Raw genomic sequence first — 25,484 nt, forward strand, 5'->3', positions numbered from 1 at the left:
TTTCTGCCAGCTTCATGCTGTTACTATTCTGGGGTATAGCAAGTGCCACAAGATGAAAGCAAGCTTGGTACATGAATCCTACATGGAACAGTGCCACTCACCACCAGTTACATACACTCATGACCGATTGTTTTACATTAACAAGAAGTACATTTCTTTAGTATTTGATCCAGTATGTATTTTTAGAGTTCTTTTTCTCAGTAGTTTAGTCTACTCTATCACATGTCAAGAACAGAAGGCCTCTGTCAAGCCCCCATAACCCCTCAAGAAAAGGTCAGAGCTGTGAACTTAGCCTAATACTTGTCCCCAAGTCTCAGATTGAGCAACCTTCCCCAGGTTTTATCTATAGAATTCCAGCAAGTACTTAGTTTGGCTTTCACTATTATCTAAAGTCATTCACTGGACAATACTTTGGGTTCTCCAAGTGAATTTACTTATAAAGTAAATATCACAATAAAGATGTTAAGAAAGTCCCTCTCCCTTCCAAAATCTTCTTTTTAAGTTAGCATCAAACTTAAATACCGGCTCTAGCAAGCAGTCACATTTTGGGAAATATTAGGATAACTATACCATGTCCCTAGAACTCTGGTGACAAAAAAAAAATTACTTATAAATTCACTTAGAAAGTAAATTTACTTGTAAAGTGAGTTTACAGAAGAGAGCTGGGCTAACTCTTTTGCCTAGAACTTATTGTATGGGAAAATAAGTGGGAAGGGGATAAGTACTCCAGCAGATCTTTCTCTTTCCTGAACTTCCACCAGCCCCATGGGCCCCAGTCAGCCGGCCCTATCTCCTTTTATATCTCTTCCAATTGAAATGAAGACCAGGATGAGGAGTTGCATCCAGCCTCTGGGCTTCCACAGATATGATCTCCCAAATATTATAAAACTGTGCCTTAGAACAAACCAGTAGTGAGCTTTTACTATAATCTGCACTACTTTATCTCACCATAGACACCCAAGCTGAGCCTTGATAACAAATCAGTATTTCCTCGCTTCAAGTGCCCAACAGACTGAGGACTAATGGCAGGGGCCAGAGTCGGCAGAATCATTCTCTGGTCATAAGCCCTTTCTATGATCTTCCAAATTTCTACACTTCTAGATATGTTGAGATCTTCTTTTCTCTGGCATTACCTTCCATAAAAATGCCTCACGGCAGCTGGGAAGGTGCAGGTTCTTGTAGAGATAAACATATGTGCCTTGAAACCTCCTCTGTATCCTGAGTCCACAGGCTTTTACACTAGGGCTCACTTAGGGACAGAAATTTCATTATAGGATCTACTCCAGAGTTGTCCAATAGAAATACAATGTAAGCCACATATGTAATTTTAAGGTTTCTAGTATCCACATTAAAAAAGTAAAATGGAACGGGTAAAATGAATAACATATTTTATTTAATCCAATAGAGCCAACATATTATCATTGCAATACACAAAGGAAAAGTTATTAGTGAGATATTTTACATTATTTTTTGAAGTAGGTATTTGAAATCTGGTATATATTTTATACTTTGAGCACATCTCAATTCAGACTAGTCACGTGTGAAGTACTCAACAGACATTGGTGGCTCCTGGATACCATATGGGACAGCCAGTGCCATTCTCTTCCTTGATATTTGTTTCTACCCTCACATGTACCTCTTAATTTCTTTTATAGCTGGTTCAGAAAACATATTGCATCTCTCTACCAAAGTCATAGCAGCTCACTCAACAGCTGTTTGTTCCTGCGCATAAAGAGAGTGTGGAGAAGCTGGAAGAAATCATCCTCTTCCTTTAAGTGCTTTATATTGTTCATATTTTCTCTTTGTATTTTCTTTCTATTCTGAGAAAAATACGTATTGGATTGTTTTTCTCTCCCCACTACCCTTTTGTTTTTACTGCAATTAATTTGAAAGATGTATTTTTTTTTATTGTTCTATTGCTACTCTTAAATGTAGAGAGGAAGGCCAAAGGTTGTAGTGAAGATTGTAGTGAAGACTCTCTTCAGTTTGAGTTTGAAGCTACCCAAGTTATCATTATAATGGTTTGGTTTTAGAGTTCAATCCTATACATACTTATACAAAAACGCAGTAATTTATTTGCTTATTATTGCATTTTATAGAACCTGGCAAAGATATTATAAGAATGTAAAAATACAGGCCAATTTCTTTCATTAACATAGATGAAAATAAAATCTAAACCATACGTTATCAAAATAAATTCAGTATTACATACAACAAATAATAATGGTGTATTTCAGCAAGTTGTGGCCAATAAAACAAATTTAAGTAAATCAATGTACTAAGCCACATTAACAGAACAAAAATGACACGCAACTGTCTCAATAATTTACAGAAAAGACATAGGTAGAATATGATTTTTCATTTTATACAAAAACTTGTAGCAAATTAACAGATCAGAACTTCCTTAAATTTGATCCCCTGCATCAACCAAAAAAAAACCTGCATCAAATACTATGCTTAATGGCAAAAGACTGAAAGCGCCCCCTATCCACCTCAAGACCTGTCATCAAAGATGCTTACTCTCACCACTGGGTGCATCCTAGTACTGAGTAAATGTTTAAAACAAAAGAACTGGCTGGGCGCGGTGGCTCACATCTGTAATCCCAGCACTTTGGGAGGCCGAGGCGGGTGGATCACTTGCGATCAGGAGTTCGAGATCAGCCTGGCCAACACGGTGAAAGCCTGTCTCTACAAAAATACAAAAATTAGTTGGGCATGGTGGTGGGTGCCTGTAATCCCAGCTACTTGGGATGCTGAGGTAGGAGGTTCGCTTGGACCCAGGAGGCAGAGGTTGCAGTGAGCCGAGATTGTGCCACTGCACTCCAGCCTGGGCGACAGAGCGAGATTCCATCTCAAAAAAAATTCAAAAACCAAAAAACAACAAAAGAATTGAGAACACAGAAAAACAGAAGATCAGAAGGGAGAATCACATGCTGATAAGCCTCAGGGTACTTATCAGAAGTGGGTGGGAACACAAGAATATTCAAGAGCTTGGACGACGCAGGGTCATAGGAATTACACAGTTGCAAGGATTGAAATATGGACAAAGAGTAGTGGGAAAGTAATATTTAGAGAAAGTGTAGATGGGGAAGCCATGGTTTGTGACATTATAAAAGGAGACAGTGCCAGCCTCATAATCTAAGAAAACCCCAACACGGCGAGGGGGCACTGTCATGGAGAGGAGCAGGGAAGGGGAAGAATCCTCATAGGCCCTATATTCATGGTTATGCTGTAACCCAATCACCCAGTATCCACTCTGAGGCTGATACCTGGAGTAAGCATTGTGATTTTGAGCGTAATGGTTGAAAGAGAATGTAGGTCCCAGTGAATTGCTGCATACCCCCAGGATCCAGGCAGTCTTCTTGGCCACATCTACCTCCCAGTAATGCTTTCCGGAGGAGAAGTGCTGGGAGCCCAGGACACTACAGTCATAATGCTTTTCCAGACGGGAAGGTCCAGACAGTTTAGCTCCCACAAACCTCACTTGTCTCCGGTTTTTAGCCAGGACAAGATTTAAATTAGCTGTGTGTGGATTCAGGGTCACGTCCACTGTAGGAAAAGGTACAACATCAGCAGATGAGAATGGGGACATGGGTCTCATTATGCTGAGAAGAGGAAACACAGGAAGTGGCTGGAGGAATTGGAACTATATGGCAGGGATGGGGGAGGCATCAACACCTAGGACCTGTGTGGCTATGTCTGGGGAGGGCATGTGAAAGGAGATCAGAATGTGCCAATCCAAAGACGCCATGGCTTCTACTTACCCCAGTAGCTTTGGACATCTGTCAGCTCTGTAATGATGAAAAGAGTCAATAATGTTGAATAGGACCAATTGTCTCCTGTCTGGTATCTCTCTCCTTACTAGATGAAGGGAATGGTGAGGAATCCTGTGAGGATGTCACCTGGCCATTTCATCTCCCCTTAAATACAAACTGCATCTTCAGCACACTATGTCCCTCCCTCTTTGCCACTATGCTCAAATACCGACTATATCCTCTATCCTGTTTATTTCTTCCCACGACGGTAATTTCACATCCAAACTCTTTCCCCTGAATCTCCTTACCTCTAAACACTCGCAGCATCCTTTTCAGATCTGGGGCTCGAAACATACTTCTCAGCTTTGTAGGGAGAGCTTCTGGCTTCCTCAGTGTCCAGAACTCACTCCTAAAAAGGACAGAACTTCTGAGTTCCCACACTGCTGACTGTGGGTTTCTCCACCACCCGTCTCCCTTACCTCCCAAGCTTACTGATGAATTCCAATCCTCCTTTCTGAATACACTTAGCATCATTCTGCAAACAGCCCTGGCACTGGAGCCAGAAGATCTAGACTAGAAACTATCATCTCACCATCTACATAAACTTGTGTAAGATTTAACTTTTTTTTTGAGAAGGAGTCTTGCTCTGTCGCCCAGGCTGGAGTGCAGTGGCGCGATCTCGGCTCACTGCAACCTCCACCTCCCAGGTTCAAGCAATTCTCCTGCCTCAGCCTTCCGAGTAGCTGGGACTACAGGCGTGTGCCACCACGCCTGGCTAATTTTCTTGTATTTTTAGTAGAGACAGGGTTTTACCATGTTAGCCAGGATGGTTTTGATCTCCTGACCTCATGATCTGCCCTCCTCAGCCTCCCAAAGTGCTGGGATTACAGGTGTGAGTCACTGCACCTGTCCAAGATTTAACTTCTTAAAGTCTCATTTTGTTTTTCTGTTGTTGTTTTTAGAAAATACTAAATTTTCCTTTTTTCTGTGTCCTAGAGATGTTATGCAGTTCAGTAAAATAATGGCTTGGAAATCTTTTGCTACCTCTAAAAAAAGATATAAAATATTTAAAATCAGAGGGGCTGAAGATGTCTGGGTTGACAGGCAGAACACCAGGGGCCTATTGCTGGGGCTTTGAGAGTATCAAGTGAAGGGGTTTCTTCAGAAAAGTCTGTGGGCTTAGGCCCTAGGATTTCTCAGAAAACCTTCAAAACAGCATTTTAGGATTTGCTGTCTCTGGGAATGTTATGCCGCTAGCTGGAGAAAAGATGTCCTCACCTCCAAACGGAGAGTACAGATTTCAGAAGGGACAATAGGCTTCCTATTTCATGTGTCTGTGAGGAGCATGAAGGAACCAAGTGTGCAAGCAGGTTGACATGTCATCTTGTTGGATGAGACTCTGGAGTATGTGAAAGAGAACATGTTTGATTCCCGGGCTAAATTATTATCCTCAAGAGCTAAGGTTTATGTTTTTACTGGAATTGAGACAAAAGAAAATCTACTAGGGAGCAAGGCCTGGGAGAAAGAAAAACTTAAGGCAGATGTCCCAAGACCAAATTCTTAGACCTTGAGAAATAATGCAGATGGGAATGTCACTCTGATAAAATTCACGGCAGGAAGTTGCACTGAGCTGAGATCACACCACTGCACTCCAGCCTGGGCGACAGAGTGAAACTGTCTCAAAAAAAAAAAAAAAAATTTATGGGCAAAGAAAATTCCTGTGTATTTTGAGGTAACTTAAGAATCAGGGATGAAAGCAGGCACAGAGGTTTATGGAAAAGTACACTTAACAAGGTACTTGGGGAGTCACTGATACTGCAACTCTTTATTCATTTTTTTTGTTTGTTTGAGGCGGAGTCTCCCTTTGTCTCCCAGGCTGGAGTGCAGTGGCACAATACTGCAACTCTTTATTCTAAATAACAGTACTGTCCCCAACTACTGACCTCCCATCACCCACATTTTCCTACCAGAGAAGCCAGTTCATCCCCTTTATTTGGGGACGCCAAAACTCTCATGTGATGTGCGATTCAAGACTACTCTCTTGAATCTTCCCCACTCTGATTCTTCTTCCCTTTCCCACTGATCATGGGTAAAGGAATCATTTGTCAATCCAGGGGAACTACCTCATGTTCTCCTACACATACCTTTCTGTGACATCACTCACATCCTAGGAAGGAAAAAGACAGGTTAAGTCAAGGAGTAACAGGTCATGCCCTTATCCACATTTCTCCTTCCATGTCCACTATCCCATGATATGATACATATAAAGATAATCCTAATGTGGAGGCCACAAAATAGAGAAAAAACTCAGGGCAGACTGTCCTTAAGAACCCATGTGAAGACATCAAAAAATAACTCAATTGACTCATCAGTGTCTTGATTTTTACAACACTGTGTGTGTGCATATGTGTGTGTAATGTTATGTATGTATAGCATGTATTATTTGTCAGGCATTGTGCCTGGCCTAGAGAACCTTAGAAAATGAAGTCATAATTTCCATCCTTGAATAGCTTACATCCTGTTCTGGTTGCTGAAGATACAGGCTCATGGGCTTTAAATATGGTTGTTTCTCAAACTTCGCTTCTCTAACTCTCTACCCTACCTCTGCTGACTTCCTCCATTTCCTTCATTTTAACACACACATGTTGATGATTCTCAAATCTGTACTTCTGCTCAGCCCCCTTTCCTTATGATTTTGATTAATATATACACCAGCAAATGAGTCACAGGTACCTCAAATGCAAGAGGTTTAAAAGAAAACTTATTTCTGCAACTCTTGTCTCCCTTCCATCCTACTGAATCATACTAGCAACCATCACCAAATTTAAACAAAATAGGAAATAACTACCATATATTCACCCTAGCATCCTATCTTTGCCCAAGTCAGTCCACTTCACATCCTTAATTTCATTTGGTCACCAGTTGTTCACCTTTATCATTGCCACTGCTAGTCTCATTTCCGTGGAATTGGCCTATTCCCTTCTATTTGGTCTTTTTATCTTCTGCTCCATACATCTCAATGACCCCTAAGAAAAGCTTAAGTTTGGTCCATATAACACCGGATTAACTATTTTCTCTGTATTAGGGCTGTTTATGGTGGCATTTCATAGAGACAAAACTCAAACTGGCTTGAACATAGAACATGGTAGAGGTGCTGTGTGTGTCAATTTGCAGTAAATATCCAGGATTGTATCAATCTTACATTGTGACTGTACTGAGAAACTGAAATGATCAAATCGATGTGCTATTTCGTGTGGCTACTTCTCTTATGTTGGCTTTATGTCCATATTTTGAAGCTTTTATCTTGGCTATAAAATCTTTTATTTTTATTTTTTGAGATGGAGTCTTGCTCTGTCGCCCAGGCTGGAGTGCAGTGGCTTGGCTTACTGCAAGCTCCGCCTCCTGGGTTCACGCCATTCTCCTGCCTCAGCTTCCCAAGTAGCTGGGACTACAGGTGCCAGCCACCGCACTCGGCTTTTTTTTGTGTTTTTAGTAGAGACAGGGTTTCATCGTGTTAGCCAGGATCTCCATCTCCTGACCTCATGATCCACCCGCCTTGGCCTCCCAAAGTGCTGGGATCACAGGCGTGAGTCACTGTGCTTGGCCTTGGCTATAAAATCTTAATGGGCAACAATTCACACAGATACGGAAAAGAGAAAGAAGAGATATGGAAAAGAGAAAGAAGAATGTCTGTGATGGGAAAATTCTAGAAAGTTTATTGTTAGAAAAGACTACTCAAGTTTAAATGTCCAGGGGGCAGTCATACTAACGAATGTGGAAGTGTCTAAACTAGCAATATGAATTGATGATTCATTGGCATTTAAAAATATTTACAGTTTGAGGAGTGTTAAGGAGCCAGAACAAAAGGTGAAGGAGAAAGTATCAGGGTAATAATATCAATGATGAGGACAAAAAGGCAAGAAGAATAAAATGAAGATGGAAAGCAGGAAGCAGTGAATGAGAAAAAGCTGTAACAGGCAGAAAGTAGCTACCCATGGCTCTAATACTAAGACCCAAGAATATGTAAATAAACAATTATTCCACCAAGAAAGAAAGAGCCAGAGGAAAGCACGAAGGCAAACAAAATATAAAGAATATCTTACACTCTGAAGGTTACAGAATATCACAAGCTACATCATGCCTCAAATTCACAGCCACACTATTCGTTCTATGCAGAAAACAGCTGCTAGAATTTCAACCTCAGTTCAAGTCCCTCCATCAAATCTCTCTAGGCTTGATACCTTGCAATCTGCGACCTACACACATACAGACCAGAGCCCAGACCCCCAAAACCAGTTCAAATATCAATTACTACAGTATGTTAAATGATTCTGCTCTAGAGAAGAGAGTGAAAACAAAGAAGGGCTGGTAATACATCATCTCTAAGAATTTAGCTTGGCATAAGTGTGCCTGTGACTAAGCTGGGTAAGAAGCACTTGACAAATTCCCAACACAGCATCAGAGACAAGAGGTGCCTAATGAACAGTGGTTCTCAACTGGGAGAGCACTGTGTTCACCCTGGGGCTATCGTGGCAATGTCTGAAGAAATTTGGGGTTGTCACATCTGGGGTGGTGCTGCTGACATCTAGTGAGCAGAGGCCAGAGATGCTGCTAAGCATCCTACAATGTACTGGAGAATCCCCCGCAGCAAAGAATTATCCAGCCAGAAACGTAAATAGTGCCAAGACTGAGAAAGAAAGAACAGAAAGAACAACATCACTGGATACAACAGATCTTCTCCACAGCATCAAATAAACTTTCAGACAACCCTTTATAAATAAAAATGGGATTTTCCCTTGCATTTGTACTCTGAATTATCTTATGCTTTACTCCATACCTCTAAACAGTTTAATAGGGGATAGGCGCTATAGCGCCAAAGGAATGTTTTCTCTTGTCCCCACAATGATGGTAGTCTGATGTCCCAGAAAGGAAGGAAAGTTACTCTTTACCTTGACTCTCAGATCTGGGCTCCTTCACAAGCCTTACCTGCAGCAGCTCCATTGTTGACCCCTGACATCGACGCTCCAGATCCGAGATGAGCTCTCGTAGCGACTGGGTCTGGTGGACCAGATCATTCTCAGCCTCTTCTATAATTCGTAGCCCCTTCTTCTCTTCCTGTTCCAGCTTTTTCAGCTCCCGCTGCTCCACTCTGTCTAGGATATTTCGCAGCTGATTAAACTCTGTCTGGATCCTGCGTCTCTCAGGCTCCATCTGATTCTTCAGGAACAGGGAAGAAAAAGAGGCTGCTAGTCGGTCACACTGAGGGTCTCCTCTATTAAAAGCAGGGGAGTTGGGCTCAGGACTGCTTTCCTGGGCCAGGCCTCCCAGAGAGAGGGAGGGTAAATGCTGCAGGAGAAAGCCTTTGTAGCCTGTTCTTTCCTTCTTTTCTCCCTTCAGCTCTGCCCAGACCATTGGCCCTGGGCTGCTTTATCTAGGCCAACTAGACATCAACTGTGATTCCTGGGTGACGTTTAGATTCCAGGAAGCCTCCCTCACCTCTGCATCAGCCTCCTCTTCCAATTTTGAGTACTGAGGTAGAAATTACTGGCCTGTGACTAACCTGTCTCAGATCTGGGCTTCTTCACAAGCCTTACCTGCATTTTCTCTTGCATTTGTACTCTGAATGCAAGGGAAAAGCCAAAGAGACTGAAACTGTAGAGCAAGACCCAGAATTATGAATTGGGGCGACCCCTAGCCATGGTTCCTCTGCTATGTGATTGTCTCCTAGGTTCAGTTTTGATATGTTTGCAATTTAGCTCCCCTCTTCTCCCCCTGTTTGGAAGGAATACAGTGGAGGACCATGCAAAGGGAAGCTCTTCTAGTCATGGCATCAGAGGATAGACAGGACAAGGACTCCTTTGCCCTCAGCTCCTATGACCTGCCATGATTCCTGCCCCAGGACATCTTCAGAAAAAGTCTCCCTTGCCTTCCAGGATGTCTTCTTCTCTCTGATAAAAGCTGTTAGCGTCTCAGCTTCTTGCTCCTCGTTCTTCAGCTTCTTTAGAGACTCCTTAAACTTCTCCTGGAAGAAACAAATCAGGTCAAGCAGGATCAAGCCTTCAGTTGACTCAGTACCCAGACATAGAATGAATGGGACAGAGATTCTGCTAACCTCAAAAGAAGCCTGTCCTAACCTAGGATGAAAACTTGAGAGGGCCAACAAATCTTTTATATTCACGGGATGAAAACCAACAGGGATAGGCTGATTCTCCTTCCTCCTTGGGAAGGTGCCTGACCACAAAGCACCCATGGCTCATGCCTGTAATCCCAGCACTTTGGGAGGCTGAGGCAGGCGGATTGCCTGAGCTCAGGAGTTTGAGATCAGCCTGGGCAACATGGCAAAACCCCATCTTTACTAAATACACACACACACACACACACACATGCACACACACAATTAGCTGGGCATGGTGGTGCACACCTATAGTCCCAGCTACCTGGGAGGCCAGGCAGGAGAATTGCTTGAACCCGGGAGGCAGAGGTTGCAGTGAGCCGAGATCGCACCACTGCACTCCAACCTGGGCGACAGAGCGAGACGCCTTCTCAAAATAAATACATGAGTAAATAAATTCCTTTACCTTCCCTGCCAACATATCTCCACACTCAATCAACCAAGTACCCCTTTTATCCTGAGCAGCTCTATCTACTCAATCTGGAATAGCAAGTAAGAGATAAAGAATCTATTCTTAATCAGGGAGGCAGTTTCCAGGTTCATTCTCTAGGTAAATGAAGACTACAAAGAGATTAGATCAGAGCATGATAAAACGTTAAAACCTGCCAAAGACCTTGTTTCTCTGTCTCCCCTTCCATCCTGGGGTCTCACCTGGTACTCCTGGGCAACCTCCTCCACGAGGAACGTGTGGTGACCACGGTGCTCCTGAGACCGCTCACAAAGCCAGCAAATGACCTTCCCATCCTCCTGACAGAAGAGCTGCAGTTTTTCCCCATGGTCTGCACAAAGAACTGCTTTCAGCTGCTTCCCAGGGCCCAACACTACCTCTCTGAGCCGCCTCACTATGTTGGCCAGATGCCGATTAGGCCGCAGGTTCCCTGGCTGGTAGCTGGTCTGGCACACAGGGCAGCTTCTTTCCCCTTCTTGACCAATCACTGATTCCCTGCTATTCGGTGTGATGCAGGCTTGGCAGAAGCTGTGGCCACAGTCTATGCTCAGGGGTTCTGTTAGGAGCTCCAGGCAGATAGGGCAGGTCACCTCTTCTCGTATGTCCATCAGTACTGGTGAAGTCATTGTAGCTACTCTCCTGGCTCCTGCCTGCCCAGCCCTGATTTCTAAGATGTTTCCTGCTTGTAGAATCCTAGGTAGACGAACAAACAAAAAAAGGGTCAGGGTAAGGAAGGAGTGAGAATAAATACTGACTGCCCAGTCCTGGATAAAGAGGTCAGACACCTGGGGTAACAAGGGCTTCTCATTCTAATATCCAATACGTTCTTTATCCCGGCTCATACAAGGCACCAATTTCTCCCCATATTAGAGCAGTGATAATTTCCTCTTGCTCCTATTGAATGGAGTGACAAACTGAGGCCCTGGAAAGGAGGGGCCTGTGTGAGTCACTGTCTGTGTGATCTTTTCTTTTTTTCTTTTTTGAGATGGAGACTCACTCTGTCACTCAGGCTGGAATGCCGTGGTACAATCTCAGCTCACTGCAACCTCCGCCTCCCAGGTTCAAGCAATTCTCTTGCCTCAGCCTCCCGAGTAGCTGGGATTACAGGCATGTGCCACAACACCTGGCTAGTTTTTGTATTTTTAGTAGAGATGGAGTTTCACCATGTTAGCCAGCGTGGTCTTGAACTCCTGATCTTAAGTGATGCTCCTGCCTTGGCCTCTCAAAGTACTGGAATTACAGGCATGAGCCACCGCACCTGGAGACTGTGTGACCTTTTCTCATCCAAAACATATCCTCAATGTTAAAAGCACCTAAAACACAATGCTGCCTCAGGATTTTTGCATTTGTTGTTCATGATGTAAATACGACCCTTTACTCTGCTATCTCCATGACTTACTAGCTTCCTACCTATTCCCTTATCGGAAGGGTCTGCTCTGACTAGTCTATTTAGAGCACAGCCAAAATACAATCACTCTCCACATATTTACCTCATTAGGGAGTCTTGCTCTGTCGCCCAGGCTGGAGTGCAGTGGCACTATCTCGGCTCACTGCAACCTCTGCCTCCCGCGTTCAAGCAATTCTCGTGCCTCAGCCTCCTGAGTAGCTGGGATTACAGGTGAGTGCCACCATGCCCAGCTAATTTTTGTATTTTTAGTAGAGACGGGGTTTTACCACGTTGGCCAGGCTGGTCTCGAACTCCTGACCTCAAGTGATCTGCCTGCCTTGGCCTCCCAAAGTGCTGGGATTACAGGCGTGAGCCACTGCGCCCAGCCTGGGGAGGTAATATTTTTACAACTCATGATTCTGTAACCAGTTGTGATTTAGAAATCACATTCTCTTGCTTTCTTTATGCCTCATGGACAACTCTGCATAAATAAGAGTATTCTCCATTATTTAATAAGAAGAGACATTAAGTGACTTTACAAAATCATGCATCTTGTAAGTTGTAGAACTGGCATAACCTAACCTTTCCAGGGTGCTAGTTCAAAGCTTCGTCCTCAAACTCATAACTTTGACCAAAGACAGTCAGTGGTAAAGGCTGTGAAAGTCAGATATGGACCAAGTGCCTTCGAAGTATGGAAATGAGAGAGATCCTATTTGATGATGGGATTTTGCCAGGGACTGTCTTAAACCTCAGCAGGATCCTAAGGGGGTCCATATGTAAGGAGAGGTGGCCGGTAAAGCAGTTGAGGCCTTATATCTTCATTGAGAAATATGACCTTTATTCTCTATTTTTCTTGGGAAGAGTTGTTGATAAATTACATTACCATTGTTTAAAATCACACTGAGAATACTCTAGAAAATTTTTAAAACTGTTTCCAGCATTGAGTTATTTTCAATGGGAGCCATTTGCTCTGCTTGCCTACCTGGAGTTGTGTTTGGGCCACCAAAGAAGAGCCAGCTAACCCTGCCTATGTGAAGCTCTGGCCCTGGTTCCAGGCATGACCTCGCTGTTCTGAACAGGCCACAGTGCGTAGGGAGCAGGCGGAATTCTCTAACTTGTCTTTGGCTGGTTTCCCAGCAAAAGTAAACGTACATTGATGTAAAAAACATAGTCCGTGTGGGCCTAAACACAAGGCCCTGTAAATTGTACCAATTTACCCCCATCTTGAGGACCTGGTGGATTTAAAAAGTATATCAAACTGCCTCCCAATAACAACACTCTCCTTAGAAGAAAGGGCCTGAGAAAGTGTCTCAGATAAGGGTAAGAAAGTCATGGGACATAAGCATAAGCCTTCTAGCGGCCCCGCTGGGGGATCTAGCGAGCTGAAAACAGGTCCTTGGTGCTGCCATCTAGTGTTCTGTGGTGCTTCTGCAAGTACTGGCCTGGGTCTTCAGTTTTGCCATGCTTAGCAGCAGCAATGCTCACAGCAAATATTTACAGAAAGCCCATTAGGTACTCAGCAAGAATTTAATTATTTTGTATGTAATAACTCAATAATTCCATATAACAACATTACGAATGTCCCTTAAATCTCATTTCATAGTTGTATGAACTGGTATTTAGTAGATCCTTCAAGTGGCGGGGCCGGTTTTGAATGCAGATACGCAGGCTGCAGAGCTGGAGCTCTTATTACTCCCTTATATTCCTCATCTTCATAAAGGGTGCAAAATATAATTAACAAATTAATGAACTCTGTACATCTAACTGGTAGTACTAATTGGTATTACAGATGTATTTACCTATCATCTGAGAGTGTTTAACCAAATTAATCACACCTGTGGGAACTGCACTATTATTTCCTTTGTTAATATCTCCTACCATACCCACATCATCTCACTTAGCACACTGCACTATAAGGCTCTATTGCCTTTGATAAATTAGCATTATGAGGGCAGAGGCCCAGTCTCACTTTATCTTCCAGGTGCCCCAGACCTTAGCACTGCAGCTAACACAGGAAATGATCAATTAACTTTATAATGGATTGAAAATTATAACTTACTGCTGAGCTTATAGTTGGCCTTGATGTTGGCACTATAGAAATAAATGTGCTATCTTATGAAAGTGTTACTGTTAAAAAATAATTGTGTTGGCCAGGCGCAGTGGCTCAAGCCTGTAATCCCAGCACTTTGGGAGGCTGAGGCAGGCGGATCACAAGGTCAGGAGATCGAGACCATCCTGGCTAACACGGTGAAAGCCTGTCTCTACTAAAAATACAAAAATTTAGCCGGGTGTGGTGGCGGGTGCCTGTAGTCCCAGCTACTCGGGAGGCTGAGGCAGGAGAATGGCGTGAACCCGGGAGGCGGAGCTTGCAGTGAGTCGAGATCGCGCCACTGCACTCCAGCCTGGGCGACAGAGAGAGACTCCGTCTCAAAATAAATAAATAAATAAATAAATAATAATAATTGTGTTGGTATTATATTTTAATTGAAAGTCCAATTTCAATTCATCTTCCCCAACAAACACATGCACACTTTCATTTCAGGCAAAACTGTATTTAGCGTACCCAATTCTCTTGAAGGAGAATTACTGCCTCATAAATGCAATGTAGTAATAGTCCCAAACTGAAAAGAATCCATGACATCACTAACTGGTAAATGAACAAACTGTGGTGTATCCACACAGTGGCATATTACCAAACAATTAAACTGTTAATATATACAACAAGATAAATCTCAAAAGCATGCAAAGTGAAAGAACCCAAACATCAAATTTAAGTTATTGTATGATGCTATTTATGTGAAATCCTAGGAAAGAGAAAGCTATGGTATTTGAAAGCACATCAGTGGAAGCCAGGGCCCAGGAGTGGGAGAAAAGTTTGAACTGCAAAGGGCATAAGGAAATTTGAAGGGTGACGGAAATGCCCTTTATGTATCATGATCATGGTGGTGGTTACACAGCTGACTGCAACTGTGAAAATTCACAGAATTGTATGCTTAAAATTTGTAACTTACTAGATAGAACTCAATAAACTGACAGAAACAAAAAAATACAAGAAAAATTAAAGGCTTGGTTTCTGATCTTCTAAGCATAATGGAACTGTGTTGTCAAACATGTAGCCAGATATGGCTATTGGGCATTTGAAGTGTGGCTACTCAGAAATGGGTTGCTTTAGGTACAAAATACACATTGGATTTTGAAGATTTAGTTTAAAAAAGTTAAAGGATCTTATTAATTTTTTTATATTGATCACATGTCCTAATTGTATTTTGCATGTATTGGGTTAAATGAAATATATTAAAATTAATTTCACCTGCTTATTTTTAATGAGGCTACTTGAGTATGTAACATTACATATGTGGCTTCATTCTATTTCTACTTCATTGTATGTCTTTTTTTCCTATCTAATATGCTGCTTTAGATATTCATCTAATACTCTCTTTAGACAGAGAAAAATTCTTGAGCAGAAAAAAGATTTGTAAGAGTTGAGGTCTCTTGTCAAAGCTGAGGCTTGGGAAAGAAATTGTGAAGGAGGGGAGCATACAATTAGTATAGGTTTGAGTGACCCTTGCCCACACACCAGCAAGCCCTGACTGCCCACTGCAGCTAAGTGCAGCCCAAGGGAGACATGGGAGGCTGCCAGTTTCCAACTGAGGCCAAGTCTCCAGAGCAGTGTGGATGCGCTGAGAGAAGGCATTCTGACTGTGAGGAGTGCAGACGAGAAGAGCCTGCAGTCCCAGAGCCCAATGCATCAAATTAGCAGAAGAAAGAGCCCAAATTCACAACCAGGTGGGACCAATTAAATCAGAACCAGACGCCTGACAAAGGTCTGCTAACTAGCAACACTGCAACCACTTGGAGTTCTTAATGCAGAATCTCAGTCTTTCCTGGAATGATTCAGAATCTGCACTTTAATATTAAAGTTCTCTAGGTGATTCTTATGCACATTAAGGCTTCAGAAGCACTGCCTTAGATAAAGGACCTTCTTTCCCAGGTGGATACAATTTAGGGTGCAAAACAGCTAGAAGAGGGAGGGGGACAGAGAATGGCCTGCTATTTAGATATGAAGCATCTTTTAGAATGGAAGCTTGCATCGATATCAAAATGGCTTTCAGAATAAAAATCAGTGACTCAGCAGGGGATACTGGGGCTGGTGTAGGCTGGGGGTTCAGAGTTAGGAATGACAGAGCAGGCCTGTCCACCAGCTGGGAGCCCTAGTGAAAGTGGAATAAAATAGGTGGCAGTTGCATTTATAAGTGAGTTGGGCATGAGTTCTTGCACTTTAGGAATAACATTTTTTTTTATCTTTGTGTAGGGTTATATTTAACCTATTATCTGCAATTGATTATCTAACAGGACTCAATAAATATTTGAATTGGAACATAATCAGTTTCAAAACAAAAAAATTAATTTCCACATCAAAAGAATTTCTACCCCCTGCATTTCAGAAACCTATAATTTAAAAATTGTTTTGATTGTGCATTTTTTTAAAGCTAGGCATGGAGTTTGCCAGGAATAATGACCATAATTTGTGTCAGGCAGCCTCCTACGTGTTTAAATCTGTCTCGCTTAATCCTCACCAAAACTCTAAGATATACATATTACTCCGTCCATCTTATAGATGGAAGAAACTAAAGCTAAAAGAAGTCAAGTTAAGTCTTCGGACACACAGCCAGTGTCTGTCAGAGTCAGGATTTGAACACATGCAGTCTGGCTGCGGCATCTATGCTCCTAACCACATATTTCTGTCTCTGTTGACTGACTGATTAAAAATAAAATGTCTCTAACCTCAGTGGGGTCATTTGCAGTGAGAAAGAAAAAGAAATAAAGATATAATAAGTTCCGAAAAGGAAAGGACCTTATCTCTTTCACTGCCCTGTCACCTCTGCCAGAAGTGAAATAAGAGCCAGTCAACAGAACGGTAGACATACCTCTCTGACCCGCACATCTGGGGAATGAGGAGCCAAGAAGTTCCAGATGTAAGCAATTATCAGGTGGTCAAAGCTCTTCAGAGCAATCCAAGGCACCTTAAACTAATCTTAAGGAACAGAGCGCGCTCACTCGGCTTTTATCTAAACTCAACCACGCATGACTCTGCTCCGTTCCGAGAATGGCAGGGGCTCCCTCCTTGGCCAGCCTTTGGCCGTTGAACGGACAGACACACAGGTCAGGAGTTTGCGGAAGGCTCATCTCCCAACTCCCTCTGGGAGGAGTCGGGCCGCCTGGGGTGGGGGATAAATGGTGCTCACTTCCTGGAGCGGCCAGGCTGGAGATGGGGGGAGGGGATGGGGGGGAAGGAGGAAGGGAGAAGGGGGAAGGGGGGAAGGGATGCTGACTCTGAATCCACGCCTGACAAATGGTTTGCAGTGATTCCCTAAAGCAGTTTCCAGAGCTGCCTCCCCTACATACTTTAGCTTTTAGAATCGAGGTTTAACTCTCTTTACACGGCCTATTCCCAGCTGCAAAGGTGCCTCTTCAGTGCTCCCTTCCCAAACTTGAGTAAACTTGAAAATGCAGAAGTCTCCCTCATTCTTCTTTCACCTGTGAACCCCCCAATCCGACCTGCAGAGCGGGTCAAACTCTCCAGACAAGTGGGGACAGCGGTAGCTGGCCAGAAAATGAACTTGCTCACTAACCTGGAATGTGTAGCCTGGATCAGAGCCGAGGACTTGAAGCAGCCGCGTCCTCCACCCAAGCCGAAAGACTCAGGGGGAAAGGGGCGGGGACAGGGGAGGAGGAGGGTCAAATTGTCCAGCACCGCAGGAGATCCAGCCGATTCCATGGGTGTGGTCACCAGTGACCCCTCAGGTGGTAAGGGAGATGGAGATAGTTTCTGAGGCCAGGCGCAGTGGTTCAGCCCTGTAATCCCAGCACTTTGGGAGGCCGAGGGGGGCGGATAACGAAGTCAGGAGATTGGGACCATCCAGGCCAACATGATGAAACCCCGTCTCTACTAAAAATACAAAAATTAGCTGGGCGCGCCTGTAGTCCTAGCTACTCGGGAGGCTGAGGCAGGAGAATCGCTTGAACCCGGGAGGCGGGGGTTGCACTCCAGCCTGGAGACAGAGCGAGACTCTCTCTCAAAACAAAAAAAAAGAGAATTTTTGAAGGTAGCAACGCAAAGCTGTTCATCTTACCTGATGAACGGAAAATTCGGAGGACTTTGAGAACACCAGGCCAGAGATGACCCTTGTAAATTGTCTGCAGTGTACTGTAGCTTTCCAATATCATATCAGAGTTTAATTACACTGATAATACACCTGTACTCCATATAAACATATTAATTTAAATGTCTAAATAAACACATAAAGTTATACGAGTGAGTAAAAGCCCCTTTGCATAATGGTATGTTTTGCCAAACGATCATTAAAATTCATCAACTTAAAATTACACATATGTATGTATAAAGCTGTGTGTGTATCTGTAATTTTGACCTATATAACTAGAAGACAATCTTTGTTTTTATTTAGGTCTGATGAATACATGTAAAGCTTATAGAGCCTCAGAACTCTAACTACAGGGTTTCAATAGCACAGAAACTCTGAGAAGAAAAAGAATATCAAAGTTCCTCCCTAAGGAGACTGATTAGATGAGTATCGCCCTGCCTTAGAAGGTGGATTGGGGAGGGAGGTATAGAGAAAGAAGGGACTGGGGTGTCCCTATAAAAGTCTGGACGGAGGATTGGGCAATAGGGAGAGAGCTGGGTTAAGTATCAAGAGATTTCTCTGAACAGTCCCCAGGCAAATGAAAGGTCATTGGAATCTCATAAGTGCAGACATGTGTCACTATTTCAGTGAGTACCTCATGTCCGCAGGCTTAAGAAGCCACACAAAGGGTATTTCAGATCACCCCTTGTGTAGCTTTCTTCACAACGGTTTTAGGTATGGTTGCCTCCATATTGCCCCTGGATGACGCTTCCAGATCAAAGCCTGCTTATGCTCTGAAATTCTCCTGGCCCCACCCAAACTGCCCAGTATGGACACCACCCTGCCACTGGCCCAGCCAACATTTAAGTCCCTTGGAATACAAAATGGTATGATTGACACCCAGAGGGTTAGAAATATTGGAAAAGGGATGGAGAAGCCCAATCCAGAGTCCCTTCTCAAGCCATTTTCTAAGAGCTGATATAAATGGAAGTAACTTATAGGCTCCATAGTCTTGTCAGCATAGGGCTTCATTTCTGGGGCTAGTAGGCTCAGTTAAAAAAAAAGGATGTTGGCTGGGCATGGTGGCTTGCTTGTAATCTCAGCATTTTGGGAGGCCGAGGTAGAAGGATAGCTTGAATCCACGATTTTGAGGCCAACCTGGGCAACATAGTAAGACCCTATCTAAAAAAAAAAAAAATTGCCAGGCATGGTGGTACGTGCCTGTAGTTCCAATTACTTGGGAGGCTGAGAGGTGGGAGGATCACTTGAGCCTGGAAGGTTGAGGCTGCTGTGAGCCATGATCCTGCTACTGCTCTCCAGCCTGGGCAACATAGCAATAACCAGTCTCAAAACAAAAAAGAAAACAAAAAACAGAATAAAAGACTGTTTCTCAGTGTGCAGAATTTTTCCTTTTTGTTTGCTAACCAAGGCAGTTTTTATTTTCTCTATAACTAATTTCTCATCTTGAACAGGGAGATTGGGCATTCTGATGGTTGAGAAGAAATGAAGGTACTTGGCAATAATTCAAGGGGTCTCGAAAAGTTAGATATAAATTTACCATATGATCCATCAAATCCACTCGTAGGAATCTACTCAAGAGAAATGAAAACATATCCATGCAAAGATTTATACACAAATGTCCATAGCAGTTTTACTCATATTAAAAAATGGAATCAACCCAACTGTTCATCAAGTATTAAATGGATTGAAAAACAAGTGGTATACCCAATACAGTGGAATACTGTTAGTGTTAAAAGGGAACCAAGTATGTGGGATCCAGAGGTTTGGTGGGGTGATATGATGCATCCAGTAGGACAGGTTTGAAGGTAAAGAGGGCACAGATTTGCTGACAGCCCCAAGTTCCTGAATACTCAGAGTACTTGCAGTTCTAGACTCAGGACCCACTGCTGCAGTTCTAGACTCAGGGTGGTATCAACAGATCCAGCCTGTTATTATTACAATACTCAATATTAAATACTCAGTATATACCAGGAATATTGTTTAGTGCACAAGTTGAGGTGTCAAGATTTCTTAATAGCAATAAGTGGATATTAACATTTGATAGGAAAGAGGTTTCAGGAAAAGCAAACAGGACCATGACAAGGGTCACAAAACATTCTCATAGCCACATAGTGATAAAAAAATACAAACTCAGAAGATAGATTTTCTGTGAGTAAATCTCTAATCTGCTCAAATATATTTTCTTTGAGGAAATCTCTAATATATTCACAGGAGAGAGACTTCCTGTGAAAAAAATCTCTAGTGTATTTTTTCAGTACAACTGTTTGAAAGCAGTGTTAGATGATTCCTGTGGTCAGAAATGTTTCTGCCCCTCTCATGGAAAACCCTCCTTAACTCATTACTACCAGCTGGGAGCTGATGGGAACAAAACAAAAGAAAAAAGTAGATACTGCAAGGCTAAGATTAAGAATCAGGGTAGTTTATGCTTGAGAATTCAGGATAGGCCTAACTGGATTTTCTGAAAGATAATTGTTAACATCTGATTACAGGAAGAACGTCAGTAAAACCAAATAAAAACAAATTTTAGGGAGAAACATTTCTTGTTCCAGAGGCTTAGGGATGTAGTAGAAACAAGTCACCAATTTTGTTTTCAGATGCTTCTGACCATCAAACATGGACCTAATTAATGCATGTTTTTTCGTCCTTTCCTCCCTCTCTTTTTTCCATCCTTCTTGTTTTCCCTACTTTCCTCTCATTTTTCCTTCTTTTTTATTTTCTTTTGTGTGTGTGTTTTTTTTTTTGAGACAGTCTCATTCTGTTGCCCAGGCTGGCATGTAGTAGCACAATCTCAGCTCACTTCAGCCACAAACTCTCGGGCTCAAGCGATCTTCCCACTTCAGCCTCTCAAGTAGCTGAGACTAAGGGCATACACCACCATGCCAGGTAAATTTTTCTGTAATTTGTAGAGACAGGATTTCATTATGTTGCCCAGGCTGGTCTCAAACTCCTGGACTCAAGCGATCTGCCCACTTCAGTCTCCCAAAGTGCTGGGATTACAGGTGTGAGCCACCACACCTGGCCCCATCTTTCCTTTGATATTTTATATTTTCTTCCTTCCTTCTTTTTAAAAATTTGTTTTGTTCTTTATTTTCAGCAGACACATATTAAACTATATATGTCATATAGCACAGTATTTAAGATGGTATTTAAGATGATGGACTCTGGAACCAGTTTTGCCAAGATTCAGATCCTAGCTCATTTACTTACCATCCGCATGATTTGGGGCAAGTTACTTAACCTCTCTTGGGCCTCAGTTTCCCTATCTGTAAAATACCTACTGCATAGATTTATTGTGAAGACTAAATATGCAAGTATAGGTGAAGTACTTAGGACACTCCCTGAAACACAATAGATCGTCAATTACTGATAGGTAGCATTGTTAACTATAAATGTACCAAGCATTTGGCAGGGCTCTGGAGTAATACCGATGAATAAAACATGAATTTTGCTGTGCATATATTCACATTCTAGTCAATTTGAAGAAAATCAAGCTAGTCACTTAAATATAGCTTTTTGTTTGTTTCCTATTATCTCATTTTCTCTAAATCCCCTTCCTAGATAATCCCATCCACTTTCCTAGCTGACAAAGTCCTAACATTAACTATAGATCAGACCTCTTTTGGGCTCCAGAGTCCATGTGAGTAACTCGCAGGTAGAACAAAAACAAGATGTTATAACCTCAGCGGACTAATCTGGTTCAACTTTTATGTGTCAAAAGTTGTGAGCTGTTTTTCAATTGCCATAGCCCCCTGGGCTAAAGGTCACATAGCCTGAACATGCCTAGATAAACCAAGCATGCAACCACAGGTGGAACCCAAGTGCTCAGACTGAGGAGTAGGGACAGAACTAAGAAGGAACCTCACATGGCAGAATTCAGGATCTAATCAGATGAGCCCTTGCATCACCCCATGGCAGGATCCAATCAGATCATGTCTTCCAGCATCAGCTCATTGCAAGATCCAATCAGATCATACCTCATTAATAATTTCTTTTTTTTTTTTTTTTGAGGCGGAGTTTTTGCCCTTGTTGCCCAGGCTGGAGTGCAATGGCACGATCATGGCTCACCGCAATCTCCGCCTCCCAGAAGTGATTCTCGTGCCTCAGCCTCCCGAGTAGCTAGGATTACAGGCATGTGCCAACACGCCCGGCTAATTTTGTATTTTTAGTAGAGACAGGGTTTCTCCATGTTGGTCAGGCTGGTCTCCAACTCCCGACGTCAGGTGATCTGCCCGCCTCGGCCTCCCAAAGTGCTAGGATTACAGGTGTGAGCCACCGTGCCCGGCTAACCATTTTTTCTGTCTCCTTGCCAGTCTACTTGCAATAAAGTTTTGCTTTTCTCAAAAGGTGCCATGGTATATTGGCTTGTATGTATGTCAAGAGGCAAGCCCATTGATTGCTCAGTAACAGTATATAATATTAGTGTTTATTTGCCCACCAATTTGTTTATTCTTTTTTATTACTTATCTTGATGAATGGTACAGCTAGCCTTTTAAGTTCCTTCCGAAACAATGAACTCCTAAATTCTTTCTTCTTCCTCATCCCAACATTCAATTTTTGTCCTTTTAATTTATCCTTTTGAAGAAGTTTTATCCATTTGATTTATTTCTCTCCATCTTTACTGTCACTATCTTAGATGCAAGTGTGTCCGGAATTGGTGGGTTCTTGGTCTCACTGACTTCAAGAATGAAGCCACGGACCCTCACAGTGAGTGTTACAGTTCTTGAAGGCGGCGTGTCCGGAGTTTGTTCCTTCTGATGTTCAGATATAATCGGAGTTTCTTCCTTCTGGTGGGTTCGTGGTCTCGCTAGCTCAGGAGTGAAGCTGCAGACCTTTGCGGTGAGTGTTACAGCTCTTAAGGCAGCCCGTCTCAAGTTGTTCGTTCCTCTCGGTAGGTTCCTGGTCTCACTGGCTCAGGAGTGAAGCTGCAGACCTTGGCGGTGAGTGTTACAGCTCATAAAAGCAGTGTGGACCCAAAGAGTGAGCAGTAGCAAGATTTATTGCAGAGTCAAAGAACAAAGCTTCCACACTGTGGAAGGGGACCCGAGCGGGTTGCCACTGCTGGCTGGGGCAGCCTGCTTTTATTCTCTTATCTGGCCCCACCCACATCCTGCTGATTGGTAGAGCCCAGTGGCCTGTTTTGACAGGGCGCTGATTGGTGCGTTTACAATCCCTGAGCTAGACATAAAGACTCTCCACGTCCCCACCAGACTCAGGAGCCCAGCTGGCTTCACCGAGTGGATCCCCCACAGGGGCTGCAGGTGGAGTTGCCTGCCAGTCGCGTGCCGTGCGCTTGCACTCCTCAGCCCTTGGGTGGTCAATGGGACTGGGCACCATGGAGCAGGGGATGGTGCTCCTCAGGGAGGCTCCCGCCGCACAGGAGCCCATGGAGTGGGTGGGAGGCTCAGGCATAGCGGGCTGCAGGTCCCGAGCCCTTCCCGGCGGGAAGGCAGCTAAGGCCCCGTGAGAAATCGAGTGCAGCGCCGGTGGGCTGGCACTGCTGGGGGACCCAGTACACCCTCTGCAGCCACTGGCCCGGGTGCTAAATCCTTCATTGCCCAGGGCTGGCAGGGCCTGCCGGCTGCTCTGAGTGCGGGGCCGCCAAGCCCACGCCCACCCGGAACTCCAGCTGGCCCTCAAGCGCGGGGCGCAGCCCCGGTTCCCACTCGCGCCTCTCCCTCCACACCTCCCTGCAAGCTGAGGGCGCGGCTCTGGCCTTGGCCAGCCCAGAAAGGGGCTCCCACAGTGCAGCGGTGGGCTGAAGGGCTCCTCAAGTGCCGCCAAAGTGGGAGCACAGGCAGAGGAGGCACTGAGAGTGAGCAGAGCGAGCGAGGGCTGTGAGGACTGCCAGCACGCTGTCATCTCTCAAAACTGCTTCTTACATAAAAAATGACAGATTCTTCCTTTGATTCTGAACAAGTACACATTACCTCTGTGGAGATAGCATCAGGAAGTTATATTTTTCAATTTTTATTTTATACTAACAGAATGTGTTAATTTTGTAATGAAACTATAACAGAAGAAGCTATAGAAGAAAAATCTTGATCTTGAAATAAAGAGAAACATAATGAAACTAATTTTATAAATATGGAGACTGGCAAACACAAAAATTAAAAATTTCTCTTGAAATTGCTTGTTGACTTATCTATTGAAAAGCAAATTGGAAAATATGTTTTTCGTATATGCTTCTATATTTTGCATATATTCTGCTATATTTTTTATTTTGTAAAGGATTAATGTAATTTATGTATCAAATCTTAAAATCAGATCAAGAAAACTAGAGAAAAATGGAGAAGGATAATTCAAAGAAGATAAAATATAGATACGAATTATTAAAAGATAGTCTTTTTTTAAATTCCAAGTAAAAGAACAATGTGATAATATCACAAGTGATACTGTTCAATTGCTATGAATTTACCTAGCTAATATTTACAGACAATTTGGCAGCATCTATCAAAATTTTAAATATGCATGATCTATGATCTAGATGTTCCACTTTTAGGCATTCGGCTAGTGGAAATACAGTTCTACCAGAGGTGCACACAAATATACCTGCAATAAAGCATATTCTAGCTATTTTATATTAGTTAAATTTTTGATAGCAATAAAGTATCTATTAATATGCCAGTTATTTATTTCTTATATCTAGCTAATCTCATTAATAAACAAAACAACCCCTGAAGCAGGTATTATTACTCTTTTTTTACAGAGAAGGTAACTGAGGCTTAAAGAGGATAATTATCAAATTGCCTGGTGACAAACAGTTAGGTAGTATGTACTGAATATGGTGACTGCATTCTAACCCGTCTGTGTGATTATAACACTTTTTTGTAACTTGGTAAATGTTAAGAAGTTTTTCTTCCTTTGGTAAGCATAAGGGGGTGGATTTGAAACCTAGGAATTCAGACTGTATTTAGGTTGTTTCAAATATTTATGTGTTACAAAAATTTTGTCATAATCTTTAGCCTTGTACACATCATTTTGTACATAAGGAGGCATATATGAAATGTAACTCCTATATATGTGATTTCTGGATCAAATAATAAATTCATACACATTTTGTTAGACATTTAAAAATTCTATTGTATGGTATATCCATAAGCAAAGTATGAGAGGCTCTGTTTTCTAACATTATGGCCAGCACAAGGTTAATCCTTTCAGCTTTTACTAATCTGACAGGTGAGAAATGATATCTTGGTGTAGTTTTTATTGTATTTTCTCTTATTAATAGTAAGCAAAGCATATTCTAATGATGTATCTGTTCTTTATGTTTATCAGGCTTTTAATCATTTTTTTCCTCTACATTTTGAGGAACTTTTAAGTATTAGGAAAAGCAAGCGTCTTATCTACAATATAACTTGAAAAGATTTCAGTTTGTCATTGACTTTTGTCTCTTTGCTTATGATGTTTTTTTTTCCCCATGAAAGAAATGGAGGTATATTTCTTATTAGAAAATCATAGAGAAATTCCTGTGGAAGAGACATATAAACAGGGAAATGCAGGAAAGGTGGGAATGAGTCATGTAAAGATATAGGAAAAAGAAGTTTCAGGAAACAGGAAT

At 42.7% G+C, this 25,484-nt stretch overlaps 1 protein-coding gene and 1 long non-coding RNA gene across 3 annotated transcripts; one reads left to right on the forward strand and one right to left on the reverse strand.

Annotated features, from left to right (window-relative positions):
* Positions 1 to 1,371: 1,371 nt before the first annotated feature.
* Positions 1,372 to 17,477, reverse strand: TRIM6 (tripartite motif containing 6). 2 transcript variants are annotated; one of them, XM_054441303.2, is made up of 8 exons: positions 17,396 to 17,477; positions 10,579 to 11,068; positions 9,682 to 9,777; positions 8,742 to 8,972; positions 5,900 to 5,922; positions 4,064 to 4,164; positions 3,765 to 3,791; positions 1,372 to 3,549 (listed from the first exon to the last, which is right to left on the reverse strand). In XM_054441303.2, the coding sequence occupies exons 2-8, from the start codon at positions 10,999 to 11,001 to the stop codon at positions 2,984 to 2,986; spliced, it is 1,467 nt and encodes a 488-aa protein (XP_054297278.1). In that variant the 5' UTR covers positions 11,002 to 11,068; positions 17,396 to 17,477; the 3' UTR covers positions 1,372 to 2,983. The 2 variants fall into 2 exon arrangements, with proteins under 2 accessions (XP_054297278.1, XP_054297277.1); XM_054441302.2 differs by lacking the exon at positions 17,396 to 17,477 and adding an exon at positions 16,691 to 17,343.
* Positions 16,831 to 24,049, forward strand: LOC134740266 (uncharacterized). Its single transcript, XR_010127595.1, has 3 exons — positions 16,831 to 16,925; positions 22,560 to 22,630; positions 22,819 to 24,049. It is a non-coding gene; the product is annotated as an uncharacterized LOC134740266 (long non-coding RNA).
* Positions 24,050 to 25,484: the final 1,435 nt, after the last annotated feature.

This window comes from Pongo pygmaeus, chromosome 9, assembly GCF_028885625.2.
Source record: "Pongo pygmaeus isolate AG05252 chromosome 9, NHGRI_mPonPyg2-v2.0_pri, whole genome shotgun sequence".
NCBI lineage: Eukaryota > Metazoa > Chordata > Mammalia > Primates > Hominidae > Pongo > Pongo pygmaeus.